The 21566-nt window shown below is 44.4% G+C and overlaps 1 protein-coding gene and 1 pseudogene across 10 annotated transcripts in view; one reads left to right on the plus strand and one right to left on the minus strand.

Annotated features, from left to right (window-relative positions):
* The first annotated feature begins 1754 nt into the window (after positions 1–1754).
* Positions 1755–3814, plus strand: LOC149341579 (uncharacterized; annotated as a pseudogene).
* A 7977-nt stretch (positions 3815–11791) lies between these two features.
* Positions 11792–21566, minus strand: part of LOC149341580 (mediator of RNA polymerase II transcription subunit 12-like protein) — an 81149-nt gene continuing 71374 nt past the window's right edge. For 8 of the 10 annotated variants that reach the window (XM_089543674.1, XM_089543670.1, XM_089543669.1 and 5 more), the window contains one exon: positions 11792–17712. In XM_089543674.1, the coding sequence (XP_089399800.1) occupies positions 17280–17712 (433 nt within the window). In that variant the 3' untranslated portion in view covers positions 11792–17279. The remainder of the gene's footprint in view (positions 17713–21566) is intronic. The other 2 variants (XM_089543673.1, XM_089543672.1) reach the window with 1 other exon arrangement.

A 21566-nucleotide genomic window follows, 5' to 3' on the forward strand; every position in this document is an offset into this window, starting at 1 on the left:
GGCGCGGGAACGCGAGACGTTGCCGTGGACGCACTTCGTGCGGCTGGCGCGAGCTCTGCCGCGCTCCGCCGTCGTGAACCGCACCGCGTGGTCTGCATTGAATCGGCGCATCTGCAAGGGGATCGTGTCGGACCTCGGGTCGAACGCAAGCGAGCCGGCGATGCCTCTCGCCCGCAGCGACTTCAAGTACGACGTGCTCCAGTACTGCTGCCAGTTCGGAAACGACAAGTGCCCCGCCTTGTTCTTGATACACCGCCACAATCCTTACCAAAGGGAGGACGATGGCGCCTCCCTTGAGCGTGCTTGAACTGAATAGCATGCATTGGTCCCATTTTTTTTATTTCGTTTTGGACGACTTCGACTTGTAACGGGTTCAACACCAACAGAATGACACCCCTTTGAGCACCGCAATGCCAATACATACTAAATAGATAAACACATGATGACTGACGCATCTACGTACATGGCGCACTTTAACCTCCAGAACTTCATTAATCAAGCGAAGGACTGCAATGGTGCACGACAGCTCTATTTGTCAGATTGAACCGCAACATTCATATACCCAATAGTGTGAGGAATGCAGAGCAATTGCCGCAAGAATTCAGCGGACGTACTCCCTTTCCCCCTTTATTTTTATTCTTCACAGCAACACGTGCACTTAAATATGCTGAGCAGAAATGCGCAGGACTCAATAAATAAAAGAACGACTCAGTGGTTCTACAAATAACACGGAGTGCAGTGTATTCCAATCGGAAGTTAGCTATTGTGTAAAGGGAACTATAACGTCGTTGCAACTTTATAGTTTGCAAAAACGATGAAAGATGAAAAACTCAGTTCTCGTTAAATAAAAGATGTCATCGAGAACGTTTCACTGAAGTCAGGCGAGTAGAGAAATCTCAAATCTACCGTATTCGTTCTGTACCTACCGTAGAGGACTACTTTAACTTCAAAGTTTCTGTGGAAGCTGTACCATATGCCTTTGTAGCCGCATGGCTGCGCTTAATTGGGTGGATACCAATGAACGGGTAACTATTCTCTCATTATGCATCATCGAGGACAGCCCCAAACAAAAACAAAATTTCTAAGGAACCATAAAAGAGTGTGCAAATTTCGACGATAGCTGGTCACTTGAACGCCGCCGCCTTACGATGTTACCGATGATTGAAATGGTTAAGCAAACAGCTACCATTGAAATTCTCAGGATCTTTGAAAGTCTGTTACTGAATGAACACGTACGGAAATAAGCCGAAAGGGTTGGCTCTAAACTGACGCTCAAGAGTCGGAGTAGCACCATATCGTGCGTGGTTCGTCTCTCTCTTGCATCCGGCGCGGATTGTCCGCGCTTCCTGATCCCAGCTCCGTTGTCTTCGGCATCGCGAGCTCAAACTTCAAGGAGGTTTCCGCCACTGACACTCTCGCTCCGCTCCACGGGCGTGCAACTCGTACTGTTTGTCTTTATCGGATGAGAAGGGGAGAGGGGGTTACCCGCTGGTACCGCGCCCCAAAGTTTTTCATTAATTCATCTACCCATCAACGTCATCCACCGTTTCCGGCGACCCGTCTGTCACGAAAGCGATCGAGGCGCGCCGTCGCGTGATGGTGACGTCATGACGCGCGGGTTCGGACGACGCGAAATCGCCACACTGCTCCGCTAACAGCTAGAGTTGTACAATTACCACTCATTTACTCTACCATGTAGATGAGACACCACAAGCAGCTCTTTTACATATGTGGATTCTATCGAATGGAATATCGAATGGAGTGGGCTCGGCGGCACCGATCGGCGCACGATGCTAAATTGTGTGCTCTTCGTTCTTCAGGTATTCCTGGCGGTAGGCTCACCCGGCGATGGCATCTTTCCACCACCCTCGGGCCGATACACTTTGCCAACTTCAACAGGACACGCTGCAATGTTCCGCCCGGTCATCATGCTGGCACTAAAGCCGACAACGCAGAAGCACGTGGACGATATCCCCCGGCTGGATCACGATTTCGGTGCGACATCCGGGACACCTGCGTCATCCGGGACTTCGTGGGAAGCCTTTAAAAGAAAGAGCCAGCACAGCGGACGACTCAGTGGGCTCGGCGGCACCGATCGGCGCACGATGCTAAATTGTGTGCTCTTCGTTCTTCAGGTATTCCTGGCGGTAGGCTCACCCGGCGATGGCATCTTTCCACCACCCTCGGGCCGATACACTTTGCCAACTTCAACAGGACACGCTGCAATGTTCCGCCCGGTCATCATGCTGGCACTAAAGCCGACAACGCAGTAGCACGTGGACGATATCCCCCGGCTGGATCACGATTTCGGTGCGACATCCGGGACACCTGCGTCATCCGGGACTTCGTGGGAAGCCTTTAAAAGAAAGAGCCAGCACAGCGGACGACTCAGTGGGCTCGGCGGCACCGATCGGCGCACGATGCTAAATTGTGTGCTCTTCGTTCTTCAGGTTAGTGACAAATGGTCCAATGTCAAATCTGTAAAGAGCAATTGCGTTGGTCTTGTTGTGCTGCCGAGCCCGCAGTGCTTGTTGTGCTGTTGCTGTGAAATGCTCTGTGTAGCCAAATTGTTGCTGAAGCTCAGCGGTGACGTAGAGGAGAACCCCGGTCCGGATAAATTGGATGAGATACACGCTATGGTGTCAGAGATTAGGGCGTCACAAATTACAAAATGGCTTGCAATGTGTGGAGCGTAGGCTGACCGAAATGGAAGCATCACTCGCCACATTGAGGGAAGACCATGAAAGGGTAAAGGAATGCGTGAAAGCAGTCAGCGACATGGAAAAAGAATTTACACATGTAAACAGGAAAATCGACGATCTAGAGAATCGTAGTCGAAGGAATAACTTGGTCATCTTCGGTTTAAAGGAAGGCGCTAAAGAAGACAGAGCAGCACTGGAACAAGCAGTCATAGAAGAGACATTTAAAGACATTCTGGGCATCGAGGTCCGTTCTGTAGAACGAATTCACCGAATTGGTTCTAAAAATGCCCGTCGTGAACGACCAGTTATCCTGCGATTTTACGATTTTGCCGAAAAGATGGAAGTATTGCGGAATTGCTTCAAGTTGAAAGACAGTGCAATATCGATATCAGAGGATTTCTCGGCAAGTGTCCGAGAAACGCGTCGCAAGTTGTGGGAATCATCTAAAATCGAGCGCTCGAAAGGCGATAAGGTAGCCCTAGTGTTTAACAAACTCAAGGTTAATGATGATATGTATGTGTGGGACGACACAGAAAACAAGCGAATTCTAGTGAATCGAAAACAAAACACTGTCAACGGCAATACAAGTGAGCAGGACTGACACAAGAATACTACAGCACAACTTACAATTTTAAGCTTTAATGCCAGAAGCATTGTCAATAAAACTGAAAAATTAGAAGAACTTTTTCTGTTGTATTCCCCCGATGTGGTCATAATCACAGAAACATGGTTGCATTCCAGTATAGACGATCATGAAATAATCTCTCCCTCCTACTCGCTACTTCGTTCAGATCGTGATGGCCGTGGAGGCGGGGTGGCGATTGCCATTAAACAAAGTCTGACATTCCACCAAGACCCCGGAATAGCTAATCATGAAAGTACTTGGTGCAATTTAAGATTTAACGAATCTTCGATATTAATAGGTGCCATATACAGACGTCCTGGGGAGACTGAAGATTATCTTACGCAAATGCATGACTTCTTACATAGCAAAGTCAACGACCGGACTAAACTGTTGATAAGTGGGGATTTCAACCTTTCGGGAATTGATTGGGATACAATGAGGATTGGAAATAAAGAAGTGCGTAGCTGTGAGCGGCTCCTAGATATAATGTTCAGTCTCTCATTGACACAAATTGTTAAGAACCTACTCGAGTGCAAGGAAACTCCCACGCAATTCTTGATCTTGCCTTCTTGTCAGAATCATTAAATCCAGTAATAACAATAGAAGAAGGTATCTCTGATCACAAGATGCTTGTATTAACATGCTGTAACTTCAGCGCGGGTAACAAACGCCGTAAAAGTTCTTCGATCAAAGCAGTGAAAGACTACAGCAAGGCTGAAGATGAGAGTGTAATAGACTTCCTTGACATAGCGCTAGATGATTTTTCAACCGGAGAATCCCGAGGACCAGTGCCCGTAAACAGCCTGTGGGTAAAACTAAAGAATGCGATTGCGCACTGCGAATCCAACTTCATTCCGACAAGACAGAAAAGAATTAAACGCAAAGCTCCGTGGTTAACACGTTCTATAATTCACCTGAAAAGAAAATTGCGTAGAAAGAGAAAAAGAAAAGGCAATAGATTAGAGGTGGTTGCGCTGTCAAGTCAACTGAGGTTGGAGATCAGGGCAGCAAGGAGGTTATTTTTTACCGACACATTAGCAAATTTCTTGAAAACACAACCGCAGAAATTCTGGCGATATTTGGCGGAACCAAGAGACCACACCAGAAAATTAGAAATTGCTGGCATAGTCGTCGAGGACGAACACGAAATAGCCAATTCCTTCAACACGTACTTCCAATCAGTTTTCACGCGAACAAATGCGGTAAGCATAGCTGAGACAACTTTTGATTCTCTGATGCCCGAGATAATAATAACTGAGGAAGGCGTGCTAAACTTACTTCTGCAGGTTGACACGAAAAAATAATCCGGCCCAGATAGTATCCCAAATCTGTTTTTGAACCGATATGCGCAGCAGATATCCCCTTTCCTGCATACTATATTCATCGAGTCACTGAAAACTGCCACGCTCCCTGCTGACTGGCTTCGCACGAAAATAATACCCATTCATAAACACGGAAACAAATTAGTAGTTGACAACTACAGACCAATATCGCTTACAAGTGGTTGTTGCAAGCTTATGGAGCACATTATTAACAAAGCAATTATGAGTTACTTGGAAGAAAACAACTTATTGAATCCGACCCAACACGGTTTCCGAAAAGGGCTGTCCACAGTCACGCAATTATTAGAAATAACGCATGACTTCACGAGAGCAATCAATTCCCGAGAACAAGTTGACAGCATTTTTATTGATTTTTCTAAGGCGTATGACCGTGTTGTGCACTGTAAATTAATTCACAAACTAAAGCTCCTTGGCATTAATTCGGAAGTAATAGCATGGATAGAAGCTTATCTGTCAAATCGCACCCAATATGTGGTTATAAATAATAATGAATCGGAGAACCTCGAAGTAGTTTCAGGTGTACCGCAGGGATCCGTCCTGGGACCTTTATTATTCCTTATATATATTAATGATGTTAGCTCTTGTATTGTCGGTGGGGTGAAAATCAGGCTTTTTGCTGACGACTGTGTGATTTACACAGTCGTGCGGGGAGTTGAGGATCAATGGAAACTCAATATGTCATTAAATAACATTGCTCTCTGGTGCGAAACGTGGGGCATGAAAATAAACGCAGAAAAAACTAAGTATTTAAGTGTAAGTCATAAAAAATCGTTGTTAAGGTTTAGCTACACATTAGGGGGGTCCGTTCTCAGCCAAACAGACACTGTTAAGTATTTAGGGGTAACACTTACACGCACAATGAAATGGGATGTACATATTAACAACACCTGTGCAAAAGCGTTTAAAACACTAGGATTTTTACGAAGAAAATTAGGCAAGGCTCCTCCTGAAGTAAAACTTAAAGCCTACAAAACTCTAGTCCGACCAATTCTGGAATATGGTAGCATAGTCTGGAACCCGCATCAACAGTACCTGACAGATTCCTTGGAAAGGGTGCAAAATAAAGCACTACGATTTATCTACTCGAAGTACTCCCGGTTTGAAAGTGTCAGTGCTCTTAGAACACAAGCAGGCATTCCCACACTTGCGAGCAGGCGTCGCGTTGCCGCCATGAAGTTTCTTTTCATGCTTTACCATGGGTCGCTGCGTATCAACAAAGATCAGTATCTGCAGCCACCACACCGTCACACTAAACGAAAAAATCATGATAAGCACATCCGGCCATACGTCACACGGTGCAATACTTTTAAGTTTTCTTTTTTTCCGTCGTCCGTAGAGATTTGGAATTCATTGCCAGGGGATGTTGTTGACGACGATTCTGTGTCTAGCTTTGTCAATAAGGTAGAATCTTTGTTTCACTTGTTTCACCCAGTGCCATAAAGCGGAAGTTTTTTTATTCTTTTTTCTTTTTTTTCCTGCTCTTTTCTACCGTTTGATTTTGGTTGGAATGATGTTCTGTTTTAGATAACAAGTTCTAGTGTTAATATATTTTACAAAGTGTTGTACATTGTGAATACCTTTGTAACCCACTGCCTGTATAGGCCTGTCAAAGGCTTACAGTATTGCTAAATAAATAAATAAATAAATAAATAAAGGCGGACCAATGCGAACAATTACTTCAGTTTTCTTTTTCATGCTGCGAGATAATAACCATAGCTGGAATGAGTATAGCGAGTTGTGCAGTTTCAATTCATAAGATTAGCTGGCCCAGCCATCGGTTCAGAGGCCAGTTTTGCGGCGCGGAGACGAGCAGGCTTCAGTAGAGACTACGAGCAGTTTGCACCAATATGAAGATCACTATAAATGTTTGAACGAAGGCACGGGCAATGAGAGGCTTTATAGCTCTGAATGGACCATGCGTTTCAAGGATTAAAAGGCTGCAGGTGAAAGCAGGCCACTGCGTGTAAGGATCATTCCTTACACGAAGAATCAGACGTGGCCTCGGCGGGCAATACTGCTGGTGTGCAAAAAGGGATCTTCAGATTGAGCAAACATCTTTGCTACTTGTAGTAGCAAACAGTTCCACCCGCAACTTGACACACACGTTGGCACATCGTGGAATAAAAGTCTTAGACTAGAAAAGCTGGAAAAGCATGCGGGCTCAGCACGCAAATACTAAAGCAACGTACAAAAGAATCTGCGCTCATCCGAGCTTCTCAAACCGACGAGCGCATAATAGCCTCATTTACATAAGCGCGTAGCACACATGCTTGCGCCCATTATTTTAAAGATAAATACTCTTGTGGAACAATTGTACTCACGGACTTTCGCTGCCTGCTTCTCTTCGGCGATGAGCTTTACGGCGCGCTCAGGTGACGCGCACTGATCATCATCATCAACCTGATACGCCTACTGCGGGGCAAATGCCTCTCGCATATCACTCCATTAACCCTGTCATATGCCAGCTGCGGCCACTCTATCCCCGCAGACTTCTGTAGCACTATAGCAACGTGAACTATCTTGCTACAGATATGGTTACAGCGGAATTCAATATTTAGCGAGGAGATATAAACAAGAACCAGTGAACATAAATGTGACAAAAGAAAAAAGCGCAAAGCCAGGCGGGCCCGGATGCCGAAAAAAGAAAATGACACGCTACCTCCTTTGTTCAAGGGCGCCGACTGGGCGTGTACCTCAGGGAGATCAAAGCAATAATTTACAGCACAAAATATCAATCAGCCCCGAGCCACGCCTGCCTTTTCAGGCAGGATTTCGCCGGTGATAGCAGCCCTTAATTCGTTTTTCACATTGTTCGCTTTTCGCGGCTGAGAGCCGGGAGTGCAAGGCTAAGGAAATCCGAGGGAAGTGAGGCTTCACGAGATCAAGCTTGAGTGATTAGGTCAGAAAGGCAAGACGACACGTGCGCATAGCGTTATTTGAGGGGCTCGAGAAACTATACCGGAGTGGAACGGCTGCTTGAGAAGCTGGACGAAGATGAGATGGTTTATGATAAAGGCTGGACGTGAAACAATCTACCCAAATAAAGCTCTGCAAATACGAACAAGAGACAGCTCAACATGCATCAAAGGCTCCTCCAGCTACCGAAAGCAGCACTTGAAGCGTCAGTAGCGATGACCTGGTATTGTGCCAAGCCCCCCCCCCCCCCCCCCCCCCCTCACCATCTGTTCTTTTTTTTTTTTTCGTTCTGGCTTTGTGCAGTAAAACATTCAGCGGTACAGCTCCTTCACCACACTCAGGTGAGCTTCATTCCCAGAAGATACAAAAATGGTTAAGGTTCATTCCACGCCAACTGACCTTTGCGGTTGGCGCTCAGCTGCCGACCGGAAGACGCAGGTTCGATTCCAGCCGCGACAGTCGCATTTCGATGGAGGCGAAATGCTACAGTCCCGTGTACTTTGCCGTGTCGGTGCACGTTAAAGAACCCCAGGCGGTCGAAATTATCGGGAGCCCACCACTATACGGCATCCCTCACAGCCAAAGTCACTGTGGGACGTTAAACCCCATAAACCAAACAGGTTCGTCTTTTGGACAGTGATCTCGTGTAGGCGCGCAAAGATAAACTGAAGTTCCGAGAGCCAAATAAAAAGGGCTTCTTAATGTTTAACTATACATAGTTTTCACCAACGACATAGCGGACGCCATCTCTATGTCCCGAAAGCGCAGCGAAAGCCTCGGCGTTTTGTTCACCCGCCCATCACCAACCGGTTCCCGCGTACACTGTGGAAAATTCTAGAGCTCATCATTTTTTTTTTTTTGATAAGCTTCTTGTTTTCGTAACAAGAAACGTTTAAGCAGCGGACTACTTTTTGTTTCTGGTTACACTTGCATATATAACGAATTAAGGTACAAAGCTGTGGGACTGAAATTTTTAAATGCGATTTTATCTATTTTTACAAGTTGTCCAGAGGAAAAGAAGTCAATAAAAAGGTTTCAGAGATCAGAAAACGCAAGCAGCGTCAGATTGGGAAAAAAAAAAAACATTATGAAGTTGGGAAAAGTTTATTTTTGCAGCATATTCAGCTGTGAATTGCATACCGAGGTGGTCCTAGAAAAATAATTGTAGTAAGCTGGGCAGTAACAATCAATTACATTTATATTTCAGGAAATTTAATCGCGGCACTTTTTGTTTTAAGCAAGAAAATAATTTTGCAAGTTCACCACTCACGCCCTACTCCGGCATTGTTCCGTGTCTGTACGTGTCTGCATGCTCTTCACTGCAGTGCACTCTGAAGCCGGCTGCAAAGGTACACATATGCAGTGCTTCACGTGCTCACGTTTTGGTGCTTTTGTGTAAATCCCATAAGGAGATAAACACACCGCTGAGCACTGGCGGCGCGTTTCGCAGCAGCCACCGCAAATGGAGCACGCCACGCCACATACCTAAAGCCCCTCGACATACCTCCACTCTCGTCGTACTCTCCGCCTTCAGCGGTAACCCCCTCTTCCTCGATCCCATAAGTTCCTTACAGGGCTATGGAAGGTAAGAGCTCGACCTCTTCAGCCAATCAGGAGAACGCGTTGCATGTGTTCCTCTGTGACTCATCGTCCCGCTCGCCGCGTGCACAGATTCGGTTAGAAAACAGACTAAATCGTTCTATTTACCATAAGCGCATGCACGCTTAGATATGCTAAACGCAAGTATTTTGGGGGGATATTACACCAATTGCACATTCGTATTTTTAGTTCAGCGTAAGCAAAAGGAGACGCAACGATAACCGAAGCCCAGTGGCGCTGTCTGGTTGTTAGAATGGGAACCATTTTTGTCAACAAACCGACGCTCCTCCTAGGACTAGAAGCAGCAGAATGGTCACTGTAAATAAAAAAAAATAAAGCGAATTTATCGCTCATATTTTTTGTTACAGGCGAGATTAGACGAAGCAAGAGCCCAGTTGCTGATTTACTGGCAGTGAACGCGCTGAAAACCGCGGTAACAACGAATTCATTCCGAGGCGAAGGGTCCTGCTTTGATGGGGCCGCCATTTTGCAAACGACGTTTGAACGTACGCATGAATGTACGCAAGAGTCGCGCTCCCTAAACTTTGGAAATAGCGTGCGTAACGCCAGCGTTTATTAGGGCTCGATATGAAATAGCTTTTGCTGCATGCGCACTTTAAAGCTCGTTATCCGGTATATATACTGGCACTACATTCTGCAGCATCGGAACGTCACTTGTGCACTCATCGTAGCTTTGGTAGTGCTGCCAGGTACTACTTAGATGAAGTATAGTTGCCACCCTCCGGCCATACACACGGTGACGCCAAACCCAAGGAACCGTCCTTTAACAACTGTCACTGTAAAAGCAACAGCTAAATGAATTCAAGGATGCAGTGGGAAAGCCTGCTGCTTTTTAGAAGTGCCATCCACCCCCCTAGCTAAGGGCTGCTCACCTACACCCACCACCAACTGACCCACCTTTGCCCACCAGGTTGTGGACAACCTGCCCAGGTGTATTAATGCATCTGGTTACACCTGAAAATATGGTTACTACGCAGTGAAAAAGTTGCAGCCTTGTCGTTTCAGACAATCCGTGATTTACAATGTTTGATGTGAGTATAATTACTTTACGGATCAACAGACAGTCGTCGTAACCATTCCGGGCTCTGAACGGGGCTGCCAATAAAAGTGCGGCATTCCAGGGATGTTAAAGGATGCTGCTTCACAAACATCCTCCAGCAAGAATCTTTGAAATACGTTTCGTAGAAGTTGAGTTACCTGTAGTCAAAATTTTAATTTCAGCGTCTTCACGCCTATCCCTCTCCTCTCATCACTTATCTGACGCTCTAAGGTCAGTGCTCCCATTGCGGAAATTCCCCGGGAGTGGGGAACTTTCTGACCTGCTGCAGTGACACTGCTCTCTGGCCGCGGTTGTGGTAGCTGTGTAGCACCTGAAAGATTCTAACCAATAGCCATCTCTCAACAGAATTACGCAGCACTGTGCGATGGAGGAGGGCGCAAGCATGAAAAAGTCGACGGAAAGGACTCGCCAACTTTTGCATGCAATTGTGGGCTTTCCACTACATGCAAAAGTGTATTATTTGGCTCAGGTGTTTATGACAAGAGAATATAGTGATTGTGAAAGTTTATGTACTCCCCTCAGGAGGTGTTTCAGAGCACCTTCAAGTGTAACCAAGACTCATATGCAAGCACAGAATGATTGTAATAAACGCTGTCTCATGTTACGTCTACTGTACTCCATCCATGCCACGCAAACAAACACAAGCATACAGAATACACTTCATATACCACTTTAACAAAGTTTAACCAGTAAAAACAATGAAAAACAATGGCCCCACAGTACTAGCACACTACACCACAAGACTAGCAAACCACCAATTCACATTTGGCTTAATTACGCAAATCAACCATCATTTTTTGCTGCCTTCTCAGTCTCCGCAGTTTATTGCTCACCTTCATGATGAAGAAAAATGGGAAGTTTCTCCTTAGGTGTTATGCTTATTAGTCTTGTTCTCTTAAGCTGCTCCTTTTCCCTTTTTTTTCCAATGCTAAAAGCTTACAACACTCAGAGACGACATGTTTTGGATCCATTCCCTGAGTACAATGAATTAAAACTGGATGCACAACTGATCAGAAAAGCAGTGTCCAATCTGGATGCCTGCATACTTTACTGAAAACCACTGCTACACTTTGACACGTCAGACCGAAACCAGCATTTCTGGAGCAGATTTAAGTAATAAATATCACAATTTTGATGACCACCAGGGGAATCAAGCCATCACAGTGTCCCATGCTATGAATACTAAGAATAAAAACCACATGCTTGACCTGTGTCACCTGGTCTGTTCTAAGATTCAAAGCTAAAGCACCAATTTTAATCAAGCTACACAAGTAAGGCAATGTATACTCTTTAAAATGAAGAACAAGATTTTAACATTGCCATGAATGTGTGTCACCACAAATGTAGATCAAATGCGTGAACTTAGAATTAAATATGTAGCCAATAATCCACTGCTGTGAGAGTCCAAAGTTCCCAGAACTAAATACTAAAGCAGTGGTACCATCACCTAAACCAGTTGATTTCATTTCTGTAAAATGAACCACAAAGGTGTAAATTCCAAACTTAATAAAAGACTCCACACGCATTCTGTGCACACTTCAGTTTATTGTTTACAGACATTCTTTTGACACTATTTACATGGCCTCAACCACAACAAATAATTTAACAGTGAAGGTTTTTAAAGCAGCACTTTCCCTCTCGATACAACCTCATAGACGAAATGCTCATATACAGACAACCACCTCCAACATAACAGCAGTGCGGTCATAAGAAATGAAAGTAAAAAAAAATAAATACATGATGAGAGAATGCTGCGGGCACTGCACAATTTGTAAAACAAACAGCAACAGCTATGTGCAGGTGTCATGAAAGTCCAGTGACCAGTAAAAATTCATTGAATGCATGTGCTCAGGAACAAATTCACTGCAGCACTGCAAAGTGACCCAGTCGCCTGTTACTGACACCAAAATAATTAAGCGAGCAAGTCCCATCACTGCTGCAAGTATTTCACACCATTTGCTTACTTGACTCCCAAAATAGCTTTAGCTTTCCTTCCACATACCCACAGCCCGTAAACTTTCACTCCTGACTGTTCCATGAATTGGAGGCTCCTGTATCCAGCATGTGTGCCACCAAGAGGGCAGGTACTACCAGAGCAAGTGCCTTAATAAACTCAGCATAGTACACCAAAAATAAAGTTGTATATACAGAATAACGCTTTGAAATTCCAAAATCACACACCAAAAACTGAAAACTGGATAAAATGCCAGTGTCATGTACAGCGTTTAGGTGCGTCATGAAACTAAGGGTAGGGAAAAGACAGGAAGGCTATAACAGAAGAGTAAGGTGATAATGACCTCACATAGTGTCCCAACTTTTTGCAGGCTGATCCAATGCACTAGAGAAAGCGTGAAACACACACACAAAAGAAAATGACTTAACAAAGAACACAACAAAATGAATTATGAAGATAAAGCATTGCTGCAAAAGGCATGCACTTTTAACCCCTTAACTGTGAAGAATTTTTAAATGTTCATTTCTGATGCTCCTAAAATACAGCTCAAAATACCGCTTCTACCTACTGAAACTTATGTGAACTACATTTAAATAAGTCTAGTTCTGATTGTAATATTATTGTTGACAGAATGCAGCATGGATGCTCGAAAGCAGCACAAGTCCCATTTTGTGTTGAACCTTGCTTAAAGGTATCACACAAAGAAAACCATTTGAGGAACAAGAGAATTTCACTTTGAGATGTCATAATAAAAATGTCACAAGTTCCAAAAATATAAGAAGTGGGTTCTATTCGTTTTGCAGAACAAACTGCCGTGCTCATTTTCAGCAAAAAGATTCCCCCAGAGTGTCACTGGCAAGGTAAAAAAAAATATAGACTTCGCAGTCAAGGGGTTAAGGTTGAGATAATTAAATAAAAGTGAAAATGAATGCCCACAACAATGAGAAGACGTGTAACTGTGGTGAAACAGCAAACTTGTCAATAGCCTGCTCAAAGCAGAGGCAGCCCACAAGGCCATCAGTAGCAAAAGAAGAGTGTATGCCCAATGAATTAGTAATAAAACACAAAACTTTCTACACCACCTAAGCAGCAAGCAGTCCACAACATGCTAATGTTCTTGCAGGCTGTGGAAACTATGCAGCCCTTGTCAGCAGCATCCACAACAATGCACCAGATGTGTGCCGATTGTTCGTCAAGTAACAAAATACAGAAGCCATCAAAAAGAGCAGCCATTCATTTTAACTTTAGTAAAGAAAGCTGTAAAAGTGCAACTCTATGGTCAAAGTGAGAAAACATTAATAACCGTCACTCCCACTGTTTTGCACCATGATAAAGTGCTATGCATATAATAAGAATACCTGTGTCAGTCATCACACACTGCTTTTGCTTTACACTTCATTCCATTATGTGAAAGTAGCATGCAAATTAAATTTCCTGCATAGAAAGTGCAGGTAAGCTTCCTGCCAGCTCCTTTCTCAACTTACAATGATGGATCTAGCATGAACACCTATCAAAGAATGGAAAATTGCTCACAGTACGATTAGAGTAGCCATCCCAGCAGTTGAGTACAGCATAAGATAAAAGAAATCCATTCAAACAATCACACACAAAACGTTCTGCTTGTGGATTGCACTCACTCAACTCCATGAAAATGGTCAACTCACATACAAGTCAGTGACCGAAGTCTGCGCTCCAACAACAGCTGCAATTATACACCTGAGCACAGAAACAGCTGGCTGATCTTTCAAATCACTAAAGAACGTTTGGTGAAACTGCACAGTAGTCATGTGCTAACGATCCCGGTCTCCAACCAAAGTAACGGAATATTTCAGCTAATAAAAAGAGAAATGCATACTACCGGAAAACGCTCATTTCAATTTCGGTACCACTAACTATAATAATATAAAAAAAAGTGTTCCTTTTTATCTCCACATTCATTCCACCACAGTCAATATATGTACAGGTAATAGACATCCAACAGGTCAAGCTTTAATTTTCATGCAAAAGAGTCATACAAGTCGGATGCAATTTGTTCTAGAAAAAAAAACAAGCATATTTGCTTCTCACGTGTTATTACACACTGTGTAAAGTCATTTAGAATACGTCATGTATGTCTGATCTACAAGCGACACATGACATCTACTGTACAGGCATGATTGAGAGCAATCTCTTAACATTTACAATGATTTTCACAGGCTGTCAAAAGAACAAGCACTGTGTTAATTAGCAATGAGCAAAAAAAGCTAAGAAAAACCAAAAGTAGCTTGCAGAAGCAGATGCAAGCTATATGCTATGCACTAACTCTCACTAACAATGCAGGTTTAGCACAGTCTGAGGCTGCAAGTCCAGGCAAAGTCAAAACCGCTAATAAAAAAAAATTATGGTGGCAAATATGCATGCTGATAACGATACTAAGAACAATACAGAGGAATTCAGAAAGATAGGCGACCATGCTCGTTATGCAAGAGGAACTCAAACAGTGATTAAAGAAGCAAACAAGCATCCATCAGGAATGGTACTATGAAAAATAGCACACTAGTCTGTTCTGCTTGAATTACAGCCACCTAAATGCTTCTGATCTCCATAAAGCTTGCGTGAAAGCAGCAGAAGCAGTTACACTGAATTCCAGGGTCGCACATATGTTCGAAAGCACAAGTTCATTTTGCAAGATGCAATGACCAAGCCAAACATATTGGGGAGTCCACCCCTCAAAAAGCTGGCAGCAAATGGCCGGCACGCAAAGCCGGCAGAGTTCAGAATGCAGAATGCCACACAGGAAGCGCTCAAAGAAAGGCCTTGGAACCAGTACCATTCTGACCCTGTTTTGACCGAGCCAAGCCGAGCACAAGTTGCATGAGAGAAGGCATTTCTAAACACTGCCTCCCAGCACACATGCATTGTCAGAAAGCAATGAGGGGTATGAAAAAAAAAAACAGAAACAATGTAAAAAAGAAACAATGTTGCAAAAAAAAAGGAAAATATAAACATAACATGAACAACATAACAAGAATAAAAATAGTGGCTCTGGTTGAAAAATAAATGCAGTAGAGACTGGTTCCTATATCTGCAGTTGAAGTGTCAGAACAACTTCAAATTTAAAATAAACCAAATCTAGGTCGCTCAACACTGTGTGGCTACAATGCTGTTTCGAAACTTCCACAAGTGCAAGGGATTCCTTATCTGAGTGGAGCTAGCAAGCCAGCTACGGTGCTGACACTGCACTGGGGCGCTGGTGCAGTTTTACCTACTAGAGACAAACCTCGCTGCAACGAAGTATTTCCAGTTCCCTGTCAGCAAACCATATAAGGTAATTCAAAATAATTCCCTACCACAACAAGCTTTTTTTCAAAGCGGAGTTCTGCTTCAACAAAGTTTCTAAGAACTGAACTTAGCAAACAAGGCAGCCGATTAGTTCATTTTTGCATATCCAAAGATGCCTACAGGGTTTAACAGCCCATTTGGTCTCATTAAAAACTACCACCAAAGTGTGTATGCACCTCAAATGGCGTCACGGATGTTCCTTGCAGATCGGCACCCAGTGACCACATCATGCACCACAACGAAAGTGCATTCGAACTGTTACTGCACATTCCGTGCTGCTCGAACTTGAGTAGCAGTTGTGGTTCGAGGGACTCATCAGAGTCTAATCTTCCCTCCCAAACCAAAAAAGGAGGCAGCCAAGCAAGTGGGAGGCTGCATAAAAACCGTGAATGGACAAAAAAGGCACGCCTCTTTGAAGCAAGGACTGCAAACATCACACAAAATGCTCCGTAGCCCTGACTCTTTCGTTGCCGAAGCTACCTAGCATTTCACTTCCTTACATTTTACGAGTCGCAAAATGTTGCTAACAACAGATCTTCAGTTTCAAGGGTCGGCTCAACACCGCAAAGCCCAGTCTGGAAATTGAGCTCCTGCAACTTGTCATTGGTACATGCACTCCTCTGCCTCATCCTCTTCGAAATCTCCACTTTTTGCAGGCTCTGCAAATTTTGGCGAATTTTTTGCAGGTTCCAAGAATTTCGTTGTAGAGGAGTTCAACTGTACAGCTAGAATAGTCACCACATTTTTATTTCTTACACTCCTGGTCTGCTTATTGGGCAGAAACGCATCTGAAAAGCAAAGTTCACACCTATTTGATACGTCCGTGCTAGATAAAGTTCCTGCAGTTCAAGTGTCAGGATTCAACACATGACTCTGCTTGTAAAGGGAAAACTATATAATGAGCCAGTCTCACACAGCAGAAAGCTGTTTCAGGTAAGGGAAACTTAAACAATTTGTGCACACCAAAATGAAGGTTAGAAAAGCAGAAGAACTAATCGAAAAAACAAATCCTTTTCAAAGCCCCTAAACCACTACTTCTGAAAATTTTTCTGAGTTATGAACAGTTCAGTGAAGCTGTCTGATGAAAGCCGTCATGCAATAATTCTTCAAACGTATGGAGTGACAGGCATCTTAAGAACCCTGCTTACTGTTGCTTTCTCATTACATTTGCCTGCACATATAGCTTTTGCAGGTTGTGAAGCCATTCATCAGAATCGGCAAAGATGTTTGCTTCGTTATTTGTTGCAGTATGAGTTTCCACTCCCAGCTTTGCAGTGCAGACAGAAGAAAGGAATCAACCAAAACTGAGAAGAAATCATGGTACTGACACAGTGACACATTTTGGGACCACAGGTAGGTTTGAACATGCCTTAAACTAGCAGTGAGGCCAAACTCCTAAAATGCAAGAATCACACACAGCCTAAGTAGGATGCAGAACTCTGATAAGCTGCTACAGGAATCCTAGCTGGCTTAGCAGCATGCCCTCGCTACGGGCACCATTTGCTGACAGAAAAAGTACTTCCGATCAAAAATCTCCAGACTGCAGCCACAGCTAAGGCCGCAGCTGTGGCTGTTGTTGGAGAGCTAGCCAGAAGTGGGCTGCTGCTGCTGCTGCTTGGAATGACCCTAAAGACCATCAGGCACAGTGCTGCTGCTGCTGTTGGTGTGCTGCTACAATCACCGCCAATTCTCTGACCAGAGCCGGCTGCAATGCGGAAGCAGTAGTGTGCAGGCCTCCTCAATAGGGCCCTGGGTGCTGATATGCCGAGTGCTGCTGCGGAGGTCCCTGTGGCTGCTGCTGCTGCTGGGGTGGCACTTGGCCGCTGCCCGAGAGCTGTCGCTGCAGCTGGGCCACCAGTGCGGCTGTCTGCTGGTGTTGCTGCTGCTGGTGCGGCGCTTGGTGTTGCTGCTGCTGCTGCTTGAGGGCCATGAACTGCTGGTGGTGCATGGAGCCAGCCATCAGGCCAGCCGCACCAGCTGGGGCCGCACCAGGCGCGCCCCCGCCATAGCCGCCGCCCGGGATCGGGCCCCCTGGGCCCCCCGGGGCCGCCCCGCCCTGGGGGGGGCCTCCCCCACCAAGGTGGCCGGGGGGGCCTCCGGAGCCCACCAGGGTGGGGGCACCACCGGGGTGGCCTCCGCCGGCTCCTCCTTGGCCGAGGGCATACTGTGGCCTGGACAGCACACATGGTGGCCGAGAGCAGCCATGATCAGCCACTGCTCATCCAACGCTGCCCACTAGTCACTTCCGCAGAAACAGAGGATGCACTCTGGGCCCTCAAGAGTTCAAGGCCACAGGAATGAAGCAAGAATACACAGGGATGGAAGCTTCGCATTCGGGTGCAATGAGCTAACATTACACACTTACGGTAAGAGGACAACAGACCAGAAGAAAACCATAGTATTGACCATTTGGACAGCGCCATGCTGTCTGTCGCCCTTCTGCTGTGTTTATCCCCACAACAGATATACCCCAGCTCCCATTTTATTACTGTACCCCAGAACACTGGCGGCATTTGGCAACCAGTCAGACAACTGTCCTGAAATAGTTGTTGCATGTTGAGGAATTATTACTGTGAGGAATTAGGCTGCTTTTTAAGCACAAGCAAAGCTTCCAACCGTGCCCAATGGTTCATTTTGTTGCCTCTCTTGTGGCTTGCTTTCAATCACAAATGGTGGGCCAAAACTCACACCTTTCCACGAGCAGCAATATCTGACCCTGTGCTCCTGATGAAAAGATATCTGTGCTGACAGCCAGGGATGGCAGAACCAGGGGGAGGAGCAAGCCCAGCTGTCCTTAATTTTTATTAGAGATTATTTCATTTATAGCATATTGCTAATGCATACTGCTAACACATTAGCAGTCCTAGTGCACTGATAGTGATGTCATCTAGTAACATCGACGGGCGGCACGTCACTGCAAGAAGCCAGTCACTAGCGTCGGTGCACTGAATTCTTGTTTCTAGGCTATAGAGAGGTGTATCTAATGGCGTTTTTTATATATATCTAATTATCGATACTTGAACTACTTCGTAAACCCCTTCGGGTTCATTATACCCGGTATCGACTGATAATCTAAAATGCCAATCTGTAGGCTAAAAGCCAGTATTTTTCAAGGGGCAATTAGAACATTGCGCCAAACAAAAGTGGGATGCTTGTTCACACACACTCATACAAGTCATCCACCATGCAACAAAAGTTAAGAGCAAAGACCCTGTGATCAAAACAGTCTATCTGCAGATCTGTACAAATTAACAAGCCACTGCAATGGCTTGAGCAGAAATTTGTTTATTGCCTATTCATTCCATTATTACTATTATAACTGCAAAATAACGAAAAAGTGGGCTGTACTTTTAAAAAGCTTTTAACTGTTTCGCTTCTCCCCTTTACAAAGCAATTGCTGTGATGCATGGCACAAAGCACGCAAGAAAGCTAAGCAGACTCACAGTGAATTGCCTTGTGGTGGCAAATGCAGGCAAAACTGTACTTGTGAGCAAGCATCGAGAGGCAGGCGAGCGAAGCTTCATTTTTCATTGCAAAGCAGGAAGTGCAGGGTTTCAAGTAAACAGGCATGCACTGCGCAGCCAACAAGGCAGACATAGGTACACACGTGAGCACACAGCACAAACAATGACAGACACCACGAGGACATTTCACAGACAAAACTCTGACCACAGAGCAACGGAACCGAGACAAAGAGAGACGTTAGATACAGAACGAGAGATGCTCGGAAAAAACCTAGCCTGGGCAAATGAATAACTATAAAATATGCACAGGTGTTTCAAAGCACAAACTCTACAAAAAAAAAAATGCCCTCCTCGAAAACGACGAAGGTAAGACCAAGGTAAGGAGAGCATCCTCGCTTCACGTCTGTGTAAAGTTGAGGCAGTTAGAAAAGATGATGCCAGAAGTGCTGCAACTAGAAATTATTCCGCGAGAATGTATAACTAGAATATAATCACAACGCTCGTAGGATACAGCGCTGGCCACCATTTGACGTCATAATCACTATTTGTAATGCAACCCTGCCAAAATTTACACCTTGTATTAACATACCTTCACCCGCTGAATCCGTAACCAACCACTGGTGCTCCTTTACAACTTTTTTGCAGGTAAGCCTAACTATATGTTAATAACAAAATTATTTTTGCTGTACATTTTATTTAAGACAGCCATTGTATGAACTCAAGCTCAGGCCGTAAACAACCTGAAGTCACCGGCAAGTCCATCAGGCATACACGGATCCCAGAACAACCATATCTTTTTGTTACACAGTGCCTGGAATGCAGAGAGAACTTTTTCCCTTTTTTTTTTGCGTAACTGTACAAGCTACAATGTGTTAGAAGGCAAGAATCAAAACTGCAAGTCCATTGGATGACTCAGCTAATATGAACCAACATTTTTTTTTTTTTTTTACCACATATAAACATCCTAAGCTCTCCACACGTCACTGCTGATCTGTTTCCACCCAAATTAAAAAGGCACTGAGGACAACTCCGTCCAGTTTTTGTCACTGAAAATCAATTGTTTGGCTCCCTGCGTCTATATTGATGTTAGTCTGACAGCAGTTTTTTTTCTGAACTTTTTGGCAGTGCACCTTATAAAATGAAACGATTTATATATGGTGAAAAATGATGCACCACCATGCGCCATCATTTGCTGTGCCCAGTAATGATGTTAGAAAAGGAAATAGATGTGTAAAAGAGGAAAAAAGTCGCGTTACTTTTAGAATGTTAGCTCATGGGTAGAATCACATAATCTCACAACTGCACTGAATACAGCTTAACCTGCACGCATTTAAGTGTGCTAACAGAATAAATTTTTCCAAGACTGAACAAAATACATGAGACTAGCTAGACCCTTGGTTCCTTTATCCTGCATTGTCATTTTTACTGTGAAGTAGGTGACCCTCACACTAGAAAAAAAATTTATATGGCCGAAACAACAGCAATAACCTTCAAATCGTGTTTTCTTGCACACATTACTAGTGGTTGGTGAGCACATAAGTAAGAATTCAATAAGTACTGCACCTTCTCTGTTTAAAAACCTGTACACATAATCTTCCGAAGCCAAAACTGATACACGCTCTTGGCTTTTACCATTCTACAATGCTGGCTAGCAAGCGCTCACGCCTTGGTGTGACAAAGCCCTCAATGGTGTTGGAAGCTGCAAAAGCTTGCGTTAGGATCTAATGCACCAAGAAGAAAGCTAAACTAAAAAAACTACATATTACGGTATTCACTCTAATGTAACCCAAGTTTGTGTTTTTTTTTTTTACTGAAAATAGAAGTGAAAAGTCACCCCATGTCATATCTACAATATGTCATATAAACATGTCATATTTACTTGCATTTTGGTTCATGTGTCATGCAGATCAGCCCCCAACTTCAGCAAATTAAAAAAAAGAAACAAAAAAGTTGAAATGCCACACTGGTCAACAAACTGAAAGCACCGGGTCACAAATATAAACTAAGCTGGCCAGCACAGAAGATCACATATCAGAGCGGTCAGAAACTCGTCCCTAGAGACGATGGCACAGACTCCCTCAACATCTGCAGCACCGCCAATGTTGCATGATAACGGCAGTAATACGCATCGGTCACAAGGGAAGCTAGTGCTGCTATTGCACGCAAAAATGTGCTCTTGCTGCTTTCCTTCATACTGGTGTCTCACGCACTTTTTGGCAAAACTGAACTCGTGTGCGGCCGTGTAATTTTCTGACTGCTCTGTGTGTATGACGACTTGTTTGAATGTTACCGAGAACAGCCAATTACGCTCAAGAGGCATGACTCACCACGGCACGGATGAGCGACTGGGCGAAGTTTAGCTTTTACAACAAGGCCTCTAAAGCACATGCTCGACATGATGATGGTGTGGTGGGACCTCATGCTTATCTTCATAATGGCCTTATCTGATAATCTTTGGTCCAGCGCTCTCAAAACAGAAGGAGCACGTGAAAGTCCCTTTCTTAGGTACTTCTGTGCATAACCTTTTACCAATTTTTCTGCATACTACAGCCTCGTTCCTT

Source organism: Amblyomma mixtum, chromosome 5 (assembly GCF_055824585.1).
Source record: "Amblyomma mixtum isolate Tamu chromosome 5, ASM5582458v1, whole genome shotgun sequence".
NCBI lineage: Eukaryota > Metazoa > Arthropoda > Arachnida > Ixodida > Ixodidae > Amblyomma > Amblyomma mixtum.